This window comes from Pteropus alecto, unplaced genomic scaffold, assembly GCF_000325575.1.
Source record: "Pteropus alecto unplaced genomic scaffold, ASM32557v1 scaffold313, whole genome shotgun sequence".
Lineage (NCBI taxonomy): Eukaryota > Metazoa > Chordata > Mammalia > Chiroptera > Pteropodidae > Pteropus > Pteropus alecto.
This window is the reverse complement of record NW_006434832.1, coordinates 2,128,789-2,141,519: the sequence shown is the minus strand read 5'-3', so window position 1 is coordinate 2,141,519 and position 12,731 is coordinate 2,128,789. Positions and strand designations below refer to the sequence as shown.

Below are 12,731 nucleotides of genomic sequence, written 5' to 3'. Positions count from 1 at the left end.
AAGAGCGTTGAGTTGCTTATTTAGTAGTTAACTCCACTAATAAATTGGGATCTTTTGGGGTCTTGAATGCTCCGTGCCACTTTGCTGGTCACAATTCAAAAGCCCCCCCACCTCTGTGAACTCTGGGAACCCATTCACTTCACAGCTCCTCATTTGTTATTTGCCTGACCTGATGGAGTTTTCACCCTGTACACATGGGCTTCTTAATATTGAGTACACACTCAAAGAGATCTTGTGAAGATTTCTGTATAGCTTCCTCTTAAGAATTCTGCTTCACAATTTCCAGTCACCTGAGCCTCTGAACTTTGATATCTGGGTTTGTTTCCTCAACTCAGTGAAACCATTGTGCTCTGCTTAGAATCCCTCTGCCTGCTATGCAGTCTTCAGCGTGTGTCTCCATGAAGAAAGCTGGGGCTATCACAGAGGCTGCCTCATGTATTTTTTAGTCTTTAAACTGCATGCTGTCCAGTTTTTTAGTTTATGACTAAAAGATAAATCTCATCACTGTTATTCCATCATAGCTGGAATAAGTTCTGTGGTGGTGTTTTCTTTGCCAAAATTCTATTATGAAATTTTCAAATATAGTAAAAAATTATTTAACAGTGAACAGCTGTCAGCTGTATATTTACCTCTTAGATTCTACCATTAACATTTTACCACATTTGATGACCTATCCATTCGTTTAAAAATTTTTTTTTCTTAATTTTCAATTACAGTTGACATTCAGTATTGTATTAGTTTTAGGTGTACAGCATAGTGGTTAGACATTAATATAACTTACAAAGTGATCCCCCTGTAGGGGATAACATCTAGTTACATCCCCATGACTCTTATAGCTGCTAATTTGTACTTCTTAATTTTTACTTCACCGTTTTCACCCAGCCCCCCAACCCCACCCTCCACCCCCAAAATCTGGCAGCCATCAGTTTTGTTCTCTGTATCTGTGAGTCTGTTTCTGTTTTTTCTTTTGTTTTGTTTATTTTTATTTATTTATTTATTTTTAGTCTGTGGCCATGCTGCCCTGAACAAGCTCAATCCCGTCTGATCTCGGAAGCTAAGCAGGGTCGAGCCTGGTTAGTACTTGGATGGGAGACCACCTAGGAAAGACCAGGTGCTGTAGGCATAAAAAAAATAAGGGATTATAAGCTGGCAAGGTCCTTGCAATCTGTGAGGTCAACCAAGGGTTGCCTCGCTTAAAAAATAAAAATAAAAATAAATAATAAATATTTGTTTTTAGATTCTACATGTAAGTGAAGTACAGCATTTGTTTTTCTCTGACTTATTTCACTTAGCATAATACCCTCTAAGTCCATCCATGTTGTCACACATAATAAGACTTGATCCTTTTTTTTATAGCTGAGTAATATCCACCGTATATATGTACCACATCTTTAGCCCACTGTTGATTAGTGGACACATGCTTCCTTATCTTGGCTATTGTAAATAATGTTGCAATTATCTGTTCATCAATTATGTTATTTTTAGTACTTAAAAATCGGTGATGTTCCTCTGTTTGTTCTATTTCCTGAAAACTGGTAGCTGGATGTAGAGACTTGAACAAATTAATTTTGAGCTTTGTCAAGAAGTTAGAAGGTGTCTTGGGAATGCATCAGAATACTCATAATGTCTTGTGTCTTTTTTGTGTTATCAGCCACTGGTGGTCATTGTCTGGACCCATTATTTCATTAAGAGTTGAAGAATGGGGATGATCTACTTGTATGTTTCTCCTTTGTGTATTAGCTAGGCTGTATCCATAAAGAGAAAATTGCCCTTTCAGCTATTGGTTTACCCTAAGGTATAGTTTGTACAGGAAAAAGCACGATTAGTGTTTAATTCCTTTGGTCTACTAATTTTCAAAATAATACATTGGTTTCCTACTATCTTCTAAGGGCAATCATTTAAATCTTTAGTGGAGGAGGGAGCATGCATGTATGATTATGAAGCCATCAATTTGAAGATATTTGGGTTGTTCAAGCCATTGAAATTCTTTTTGATGCTAAAATTGTCATCTTTGACTAGTAGAAGCCTCTTCACACTTGTCCTTGAGTCCTTTTGCCTTGACTGCAATAGTCTTGAGAGCTTTCTTATTTCTCACCAATAAAAGTGGGGGCCTGTGTTTTGAATTTTTCTAGGAGGCATAACTGTAATTGGAACCCCATGGTTTTCAAAGATTTTGCCTTCCCAGGAAACATTTGGCAATATCTGTAGTCATTTTTTTGTTGTCACAAAAGAGAGGGGGTGCTACTTGCACCATGGCCAGAGGCCAGGGATGCTGCTACTTCTCGACTTCACAGGGACAGCCCTTACAACAAAGTGTCAGTGGTGCTGTTGTTGAGAAAGTTTGCCATATAATAATTAAGCTAGCATTTGTGTGGCATTTTAAATTTATGAAATCATATTACGTTTCCCACAACCCATGAAATTGGCATTAGTGGGCCTTTATTAACAGATTAGTAAATTCGAGGAGGTCATATGACTTCCAGAGGTCATACAACTTTCACAGGACTTTCTTTGCATGCCACCCACCTATGTGGTGCAAGAAGGCATTTGGAGAATGTTGATAAGAACCACATTGTTCTCATATTTATCTTTCTTCTATACACGACTTAAGAGCAAGCAGCTTTTCAAAAGATGTCTGTGCTGAAACTAAATGCAACTCTTGGCTGTTATTACAGAGTTTTTTCTAGCAGATTTTTTATGCTACGCTTTTGTCTTTATTATGACGTTGCTCCTAGCATCCCTTCTCATAGTGTCTTTCCTCAGGGAAGTCTTCTCTTCTAGGACTGCATGCTGCTGAAATGACTTTTTATGGGTTATGATTTGGCAAATGCCAGATTTGTTTTAAAGAGTAACTAATGAGTTCCATGTAGTCTAGGAAAACTTGCCACCTTGTTTGAGACCACCTTAAAGTCTTTTTAGAAGGAGGTGTGAAAAGAACAGAAGTATGGTTGGTTATTAAGGCTCTTAGATGGATGAAGTTGCTGAAGAGAGCAAATTGTGTCTCACCTGGGACTCAGGAGCCAAGTATTCACCTTAGCAGATGATGAAAACCATGAAGGTGATGGAAACATGGAGATTTTATAAAATGTTCTCAGAAAGCACAGTTTCAGTAGCTTTAAAGTATCACAGGTTTGATACCTAGGTAAGCACTATAGCTTTAAGTAACTGGATTTCATCATTGAAGAAGAAGCAAGTTTACTCAGTTACTTCAAAGGTTAGTATGTTGAAGAAATGGAAGTCTTTTAACAAATTAATCAAACTTTCTGTTAGAGTCATATAGGTATCTAGAGAGGGCCTTTTGAATCTTTGGGATAATGAGTGGGGAGCCAGATGTTTATTAGACACTGAATTGTCAGTTTTGTCTGTCTTTTCACAGGTTCACCGGAACAGCCCAGTGCGCTCTGGCTGTGATGTGAATCCCTCCTGCGCACTGTGTGGCTTGGGCAGCGCTAACACTGTGCCTCCAGAAATCCACTACGAAGCCCCTCTGTTGGAGCGCCTTTCCCAGCTGGACTCTTGTGTTCACCCAGTTCTGGCATTTCCAGATGGTAAGAAAGGCCACTAAATATAAAGTCTAATAAATAAATGAGGCTTAAAGGGTTGAAAGCGAAAGCCCCCAACATCTTGGTAAAACCCATGTACTATGAAGGTATTGCTTTCTGTCAACAAAGTCTCCTCTTAGAATTTTTGCAAATAGGGTGCAGCAGTTCCATTAGACCAGACATGCCACTAAAAGAGTTAACAGCTCACTAAGGGAGATTTCTCCCAAACTCTTCAGGTGGCTGGGTGGCGCCTAGGGACGGTTGCCTTCAGCCACAAGCAGCTTGGTCTGTTATACCCCAGTATATCTTTAAAAACGTATTGTCTGTGTGCCCCATGATATAAAATAGGATGGGCAGCACTGTTCTGGGAGGATATCTTCATATTGGGGGTGTACGTATTACTGTGGTTACATGACAGTTTTCCAAGGTGTATGTAAGCATAAGTCCTCAGTGTTAGCCCGTGCCATTTTCTAATGTTAATCTACCTGATAAGCCTGTGTCTGCCAGTTTCCCTTTTCCACCTCTTTTTTTCATTATTGCGCTTCTGTTTCTCAAAAGAAGGGCATTCTTCTTACCCATATTGAGTCTCGATGTGGGTTTGCCCCAGAAGATAAAAATCTTAGGCAATAGGACACCAAAGGGACCGTTTCCAAGAGTTTATGGCTTCTGAAAGAGAATTGCATGGAAGTTAAGTATAAAATAATTAGAATTAAAAAATTAACGAAGATAGAGGTACTTTATTTTGTTTAGATCTGTGCCTTGTCTGTCGTCTTAGAGTAGACATTAAGAGAATAACTGAAGTTAGACTTCCACTAAAGTCTGAGTAAGTAGGTTTAAAAGAAAGATTTTTCCTTCATTTAATTAAACTAAATGTGTTTACATGCCAAGATGTTGATAACTTTTAAAATTGTCTGAGTTTATGATTTTTTAAAATTGCATTTCATTTGGTGGGGGTATATGAGCAAAAATGTTGAAACCACTGCTCTAGATAAAAGACTATGGGAAGCCAGTGCTTTCATAATCTGGATTGATTTTATTGATTTTCAAATGATCTCATGATCTGGCCCCAGCCTATATACAGAATGTGATAAGCATTTTCTCTTAGGTGGCTGCGATATTTTATCTATATGTTATGACTATTTATGGACTTACTCTCCACTGCTTAATTTTAAGCTTCCTGAGGGTAAAGGACCATGTTTTTCTTCCTGTTCTGTCCTTCATATCACCTTACAGATAATCTGTATAAGTTTTTGAAAGGTGGATAACTGAAATAGGCATCTGAGGAATGAGAATTATGTGGGATAATTCTCATTCAGATTTATTTGATTGTATGAGGAGAAGAAAAGTTTTTATAGCATGACTGGTATTATAAACTTTTTCTTAAAGGGACAGATGCTCAGTAGTTTGAACTTTGCGGGCCATAGTATCTATGTTTAGTCTATGTTGCAGCTATGCAACTCTGCCATTGTAGCATGAAAGCAGTCTTAGACAACGTATAAACAAATGGGCATGGCTGGGCTCCAATATAACTTTGTAAAAACAGTCATTACTGATACCTTATTGCAGATAATTCTCTCTTCTTTATCTGTTATTTAAATTCTTTCTTGGACGTCTAAATCCTCCATGCCTTGTTATCAAAACTCCCTTTGACTAAAGAAAGAGCATGGTATAATATTCTTGCTTCCACATGACTTCTAGTAAGCATAGAAATATTTAGAAAATTTGGAGCATATGGATGGCAAGCTAGGCAGGGGTTTAGGTCAGGAGTGTGGTGTAGCAGTAAATAAACTTTAGAACATAATGAATGGAAAACACTAAAACATTTTTCTTGGTGCTTCAGATTCCAGTCATTGACTTCAACCTTCTCTTGTCATTTGGATTATAGTTCATATATGTATCATTTGTATCGCATTTTATGTTTTACAAAGCATTTCTCATACTTGTCTCATTTGCTTCTCTCAGTAATCTTGTAAGGTGTTGCTTTAGTTTTACAGATCAAGAAACAGGCTTAGAGAGGTTGTGGTTTATCTCAGGCTAAATGGCTAATGAGTTTAGATGGCTCTAGAATTCAAACCCAGGTCATCTGATGCCTGTCCTTCGTTTTGCTTTATCCCGTGTTCCTTCCCAGCCAGGTTATTAAGTCAGGCTTCTACCCATTTCAAGATGCTGGTACGGATGGAGCCACCATGAAGACTTAGGAACATTTCTTGGGTTACTCCCTCAGGAAGGAGTACAGTGTTGAATTGTATGGTCTCGTATTTGAATAAAGAAGCCTGAGGCCTGTAGTTATATTCTGATTCTGGTAAGGCGTCTTCCATACTCATCCTATGTGAATAGCGGCTCCTAAAGTATTGACATTCTTCATGTACCACTTGTGTAGAATAATTAGTAACAGTAAAGACTAGCAGCAGCATAATACTGTGTGTCAGACATATGTGCACCAAACCTGACCTCTGGGCCAGGCCACCCTTTTTTTGCAATTTCTTCTCTAGAAATTTAAAGATGGCAGGCTTTCCAACTTTTCAAGTAGTTTTACTAATGTTTCCTAGCCAGTTTGTGTAGTTTGTTAGAAAGGGAACCAACTGCAGCTCATAATCCTAGAATTCTGTCTCCCATCTTGACCATACTTCAGTCACTCTCATTAAGTGTGGCTAGAAATGACAGAATTTGAGGAACTGTAAGCCATTCTGGGAGGTGGAGGCATTAGGGCGTGATAACCCTTTAGTACTCCAGAAGGAGAGGCTCGTTTCCTTATTACCTCACTCAGTCATTCCAGGTTAATCCTTAGCTTGAAGATACAAAGGGTGTATAACCTTGATGAAAAGAATGTTAACTTAGGTTTGAGCTTAATAAGAGCACCACCTGCTGGCCATGAAGATTTGTGTTGTTTTGAGAGAGCTTGCCAAGACAACTAGCTGTAATAGGAGACTGCCACTACTTGCCAGCAGGAGGAGGAGTTGAGCATTACAAAACACCCTAGGAAAGTGTGTTTGAGAAAATGGTGGAAAGTATAATAAAGCAAGACAGTCGAGTGAACCATGGAATGTCAAACTCTCGTGGACCTGAACTCAAGGCCTTTTCATTTTATTTGCAGAAATAATAAGATGTTAGTAATCACTTTTATTTTCCTGTCACTGACCTGATGGGGGATCTGCACCCTCTTCTCTGATAATAGTGCTATAATGCCATTGCCTGTGAAGGTATGGAACTTCTGAACCCCACTAGCTGATGGTGTTCTCTTCCATTTCATATCCCTTTCTTTTTTACTTTCAGGTTCTCTTTATATAATCTATTTCGGGTTTAGCTCTATGTGGATCCTAGGTGTTAGTACTCAGAGCATGAACTCTCATAAGCAATTCCTGAGATGATTTTTGTTCACTGACCAGAGGGGTTAACTGAGTTCCTATTAACTCTTAGATGAAAGCAGTTTTAAAACACAGCAAACTTATAACAAGTGTAGCAGCCTAAGCCCCTTAAACAGTTTATTATCCCTAACTTCTTATTCAGTGGGTTTATAGGGAAAGTTTCTCTTGCTTCTGCTTAATACCTCAATTCCAGGGATGTCTTCTCATGCTTAATTACTCTAATTGATTGATAGTGGCTATCTAGAGTTAGTTAATTAATTTTTTGAGAAGAGTCTGAGGTCTTGGGGTCCAACTGAAAAGAATATTGTGATTACTCAGCCTATGTCTGCAGCAGACAGGAGAAGAGAGCTAGAGCATATGTGCTAGATGTTCCCAGCCCTGATCTGGTCCTGCTGACTCATCTTACAGATGAAGAATCTAAAGCCCAGCTAAGTGACTTGTTCTTTTCTCCTCCTCCTCCGTGATGGAACTGGAACCCAAATCCAGGCATGTTTACTTCCAGTCCATTGCTATTTCCACTGCCTCCTTTTCTTCCTGGCTTAAGTTTCAGATTTGGGAGAGCAATGACTAGGGAAAATAAAAGGAAAAAATGAAATTACTGTGCTTATGTAGTGCTATTACATAGCCTTCACCAAGTGGCAGTAATTCTTCTGGTGACAAAGGGGGGGTATCCTGGGATACAGAGGAAGTGTTCTTCCCTTTTTTAAGCCTTCTTTATTTATATAGTCCAGCTCAGCCCAGCTTTAAAAATGCCTGTGTACAATGCTTTATTTCTTACACGTCCTTTTCCCCACTCTGAATTAGAGCAAAGAATTTTTACCATTAATGCCTCTAAACTCACTTCTCGATTGTTGGTGAATAGGAACACACACACCCTTTTTTTTGTTCTTTTTTTTGTTCTTTTTTTTTTTTGACATTTGACTTTGGTGGGGGGATGAGATCAAACCATTTTATTGAGGAGCTTGGAGGAAGGGATTGAAGTGCTAGGAGCCCAGTGAGATTTGATGTTCTTGGCCTGGCAGGGCTCTCTCCAATTTTGAGGTTGCTGAATGCTGCCATTTATATTTTAAATTGGGATAGGTGAATTTGTTTTTAAGTATAGAAAAGGATGATTATGAAAAAATTTTTCAGAGTGATTAAACTTTTGTAAACTAAAGAACTCCCTTGAAAAATATTCTGTACTCTCTAGTTTCTTGGGAATAATTTGAGAAATATAGTCCACCTAAGAATTAAACCTCTCCATTCTCTGGGCCAAAAAAAATCTCGTGGTATAGTGGCTAAGAGCATGGGCTTTAGTATTATTCAAACCTGAGTTTGAATGTTGGTTGTTCACTAAACTATGCAATATTGGACAGTTAATTCACCTCTCTGAACCTGTTTTCTGTCTTTAAAAGGAACATAGGATGTTTACATCGTGGCATTGTTAAGAAGATTAAGTGATGCCAGCTGCATAATAATGGGTTCTGTAAATGATCATTTATTCCTCTCTTCTCTTTCCTTCACTCTTAGCTCAGATTGAGCACATTTTCTACTTTGGGAGCCAAAACTCCTTACATGTTTAGAAAATATATTATGTAAAAGAAATCTGTAATAGTTCTGGGGAAAAAAAAAAAAAGGAATGCCATCAATGACTAGGGTTTAGTAATTTTTGAAAGATGGAAAATAGAATAAACTGTGGAGAAGTAAAACTAAAAAAAAAAAAAGTAGCCCAAAGCACATATAGGAGTGGATACCCGCTATTTTAGGAAGGTTCTTTGCCCACAATGACAAAGGATATAGAGAAATATAGATGGGACCTAGATGGGGCATTCATCTGGGTGATGAATTTGGACTCGTTTTGGGATAACTAGGTTGGATTTTCCCTTCCTGTACTCCTGCCCCACCTGTGCCTTTTCCACCAGGCAGCAGTGTTTTATTCTGTCCTGCAGTTATAGGTATGCTCTCTGGGGCTGGAACTTTGGAGTATGTCCCCAGTGGTTGCTGATCCCCAGTAGGAACTGGGAGCTAAAGAGAAGTAAGTGTGCTGGTCTTCAGATTAAAAAGAACCTTGGAAAGCTTTTTAGGGCCCTGAAAAACCCACACCTGTTATCTATTGTGGTGAGATTTAAAGGAAAATCTAATTTTTCAGATCACCACTAGTGGTTCTAGACAGAATAATAGGGCAAGAAATAGAAATGAAAGGCATACAGATTGAAAAGAAGTAAAACAGTCTCTATTTGTAGATGACACTTGTGTACATAGAAACTGTTGAGTCCAAAACAAAAAACTGCTAATAATGAATTTAGCAAGATCACAGGATATAAGGTCAATATATGAAAAATTATTGTATTTCTGTATACTAACAATGAACAATTATAAATTGAAATTTTAAAAGGTACTATCAAACAACATGAAATACTTAAGAGTAAACTTAAACTGCGAATATGACCTGTAGAATGAAAACTGACAAACACTATTGAGAGAACGTTAAAGAAAACCTAAAACTATGCAGAGATATACCACATTCATTAATTGAGAGACTCAATATTGGTGGCAGAACACATGGTAGTTCTCCCTAAATTGACCTGTTAGAGTCAGTATAATAACACAACAAGCTGTTTGCATGCTTGCTTGCTTGGTTTTGCAGAAGCTTAAAAGAAGAAAACAGATTGCCTACAAGTGAATTAGAATCAGATTCTGTCGTATCTGCAACGCTGGATGTTAGAATACAGTGGAGTAAAGCTTTAAAAGTCTGAAAGAAAAATGATTTTAATCTGGAAATACTTCAAAAAATTGCCCAGGGACAGACATTCTTAGGAAAATCAAAAATAAAACTAAGAAAGTGGAAAAATACATGAAACAGTAGCGAACAAGAGTAAAAGTTATAATCAAGGCTAAAAGATTATGATATTGAAACTTTAACAGCTAAAAACCTAGGTAATCTCAAGGTGGAAAGTAGTGTGGGGCTGTGGAGGAAAGGGGGGAAAATGGTATAGTTCTCATTTGGTGGGGATGTAGTATTCAATGTAGTGCCTGGCACATAGTAGACAGTAAGTATTTACAGAGTGAATATATCCTCATTGACTGTATTGATAGAAGTAGGCTTAAATGTTTTATAGTCTGTGGAAGACTAGAAACAGGATGTTTGTCAGTCTTTCAAACCAATGAAGTTAACAAATTCAGCAGAATACACGAACAAAGAAAACTCTATCAGTCGATAACAAAAGGTATTTTAGTTGTGTTTTATTTTTGAACTTGAAAAATAAGAGGCAGAAGTGACTTGCTTGTAAATAGAAGAATGACCTTTAGTACAGTTTGGACAAGCAAATATTCTATATGATGGCTCCTGCCCTGCCAGGTCATCATGCTACTGAGCAAATAAGAGAAGGCTGTGACATAGGCCTTGCCCACTGGATTGCCGAAGGTATTTGGTAAACTCACCTTGTTTCATGAGAGAGGAGCCCAGAGGCCAGGTGTTTGGACTAACCTGCAGTGTTTTGTGTTTCTTGCAGATGTTCCCACAAGCCTGCACTTCCAGAGCATGCTGAAATCTCAGTGGCAGAACAAACCTTTTGACAAAATCAAACCTCCCAAAAAGTTTTCACTTAAGCACAGAGCACCCATGCCAGGCAGTCTGCCAGATCCAACTCGTAAAGACAGGCACAAGTTGGTCAACTCCTTCCTAACGACAGCCAGTAAGTTTCAGAGTACCAGGGAGTTTTCCAATTATTTTTCTATTCCTTTTACGTTCTCAGGTTACCAGTTTGCTATGGTAGTATGTCGGGGTTGGGAATTGACTGATACAGATTTAACTCACAGTCTACTTCTGTTTGTCTTGGATTCTATCATATGGACTTGGAAAAGCTATTCCAGACACCATGCATCTTGGAGTAAGACCTGAAATGCTCAGTGAACAGCCAGCAGTGGAATGGCATTGGGTCCATCAGTGGGCAGGCTGTTTTCTGTAGCCTGGTGTCACATTTCTCTTGTCGATGACACTGTGAGCTCCCTGGCCATTGTGCTATTTGCTAGAAGCTTTAGTCCCAGAGAGAGGACTGTGCTGCTGCCCTGGGTGTCTATCATTGGCCTAGAGAGAATTCAAGAGCTTGGAACTCAAATAAAGAAAGATTGAGAGGAGATATTTCACAGCTCTTTTTCTGTTCCCCTCTTCAGAGCTGTCCCATCACCAAACCCGGCCTGACAGGATACACAGGCAGCACTTAGACGATGTGGGGGCCGTGCCTATGGTGGAACGAGTGACAGCGCCAAAAGCAGAGCGCTTGCTCAACCCACCGCCACCTGTGCATGACCCAAACCACAGCAAAATGAGATTGCGAGACCATTCATCTGAGAGAAGTGAAGGTAGGGCCAGGCCCGGCACCTTTACCTGCATTTGCATCTGCTCAGGACTTTCTGGGGCAGCCTGGGCTTCTCTTAATTGCCACTAGCTTTGTCCTTCACTTTAGGAAGGCAGAGTAGAGGGACCCTAATGCTACTAAATACAGGCTACTTCTTAACTGCTACAGCAACCTCTCTGCCTAGCCCCTACCTCCCATCAACCAGTTTGCTTCACCTTTTTATCCTTTGGGCTTAAAGCATTTTTGCTTTGACTGTGTATTGCCAGCATTCCTAGCTTGTTGTCAAAGTAGAGCTGGTTGACGTAGCCACATATTCCTCTTTTCTGTTGACTTCTGCAGTGTTGAAGCATCACACAGACTTGAGCAGTTCGAGCTACTTGGCAGCCGCCCACCATCCACCGCACAGTCCCTTGGTGCGACAGCTCTCCACCTCATCAGACACTTCTGCACCCACCAGCTCTAGCCCACAGGTTACAGCCAGCACATCTGTAAGTACCTGCATGAAGTTGGCCAGACAGCCCCTCTGCGGTTCCAACTCATTTAAGTGTCTCTGGGAGATAGTATAGAGTGGACTATGAGCCCCATGCAGTTATGGGAACTCAGCTCGTCATGATGTTGTCATTTTTAAGGCAGAATGGTGGTATTTGACTTTGTGTTGTTTTCCTTGAGTTGTTTTTCATAGTAGAGATGGGTCTTTGCTGAGCCATCCATAGAAAGCTTGATGCAGAGACAAACTATTATGTTGGTCTATGACTATTTAAGATCTGTGGGACTGAGTTTCATACAGGACTCAACAATATTGTGGCTCTAACCCTGTTGGTATAAGAAGTAAGCTGAGGGGTGGGATGGGGGCGAGATGCACGTACTTGTGGGTATTGGAGATATTTGATTTCCTTATTATTACTCTGCTGGTGAGTGGGGAGCTAGAGTACTGAGAATAAACACTGTCTGCTAGAGAGCCAGGAAGGGAGGGGAGAAAGCAGGGCCCATGCATTTTAGGTGCACAGAGCAGAATTACAGATCCTGCAGGCCACCCTGGCAGTACTTACATGTAGTACACTTGTAATGGCTTTATAAGGACTATATTCTATCCAGAAAGTTGTTTGTATAACCATTCCAGACAACACATTCCCGTTAATTTTGTTCTAATATTTAATTCCTCACGGTATGCCTCCTCAAACACACATACCTGTAGCTACTTCATGACCACTAAAGTGTCCTTTATATAGTAATTAAAATAATGGAGATAGTATTAATGAAGCGCTACAACTGTGTCAGTGCTAAATGCTTTATACGTGTTATCTCATTTTGTCCTAAAATGTCCTTTGAGGTGTAGGTGGTGGTAAGAGTTCCCTTTTCGTAGGCAGGGAAACTAAGGCTTTCCAAGGCTAAGGGAATTGCATGAGGCAAGGCCACTTGTGAGGGTTATAATAGTGATTCAGCCCAGGCAGACTGACTGTGAGCCGGCCCTTTTACCATTCCCTACA

The 12,731-nt window shown here is 39.6% G+C and overlaps 1 protein-coding gene and 1 pseudogene across 5 annotated transcripts in view; both read left to right on the top strand.

The window, feature by feature from the left end:
* KANSL1 (KAT8 regulatory NSL complex subunit 1) overlaps nucleotides 1–12,731 on the top strand; it is a 160,957-nt gene that overhangs the window by 141,346 nt on the left and 6,880 nt on the right. For 4 of the 5 annotated variants that reach the window (XM_025045649.1, XM_006910170.3, XM_015588027.2 and 1 more), the window contains 4 exons: nucleotides 3,377–3,548; nucleotides 10,399–10,581; nucleotides 11,060–11,248; nucleotides 11,584–11,732. In XM_025045649.1, the coding sequence (XP_024901417.1) occupies nucleotides 3,377–3,548; nucleotides 10,399–10,581; nucleotides 11,060–11,248; nucleotides 11,584–11,732 (693 nt within the window). The remainder of the gene's footprint in view (nucleotides 1–3,376; nucleotides 3,549–10,398; nucleotides 10,582–11,059; nucleotides 11,249–11,583; nucleotides 11,733–12,731) is intronic. The other variant, XM_025045650.1, reaches the window with a different exon arrangement.
* LOC112478453 lies at nucleotides 1,004–1,123 on the top strand (annotated as a pseudogene).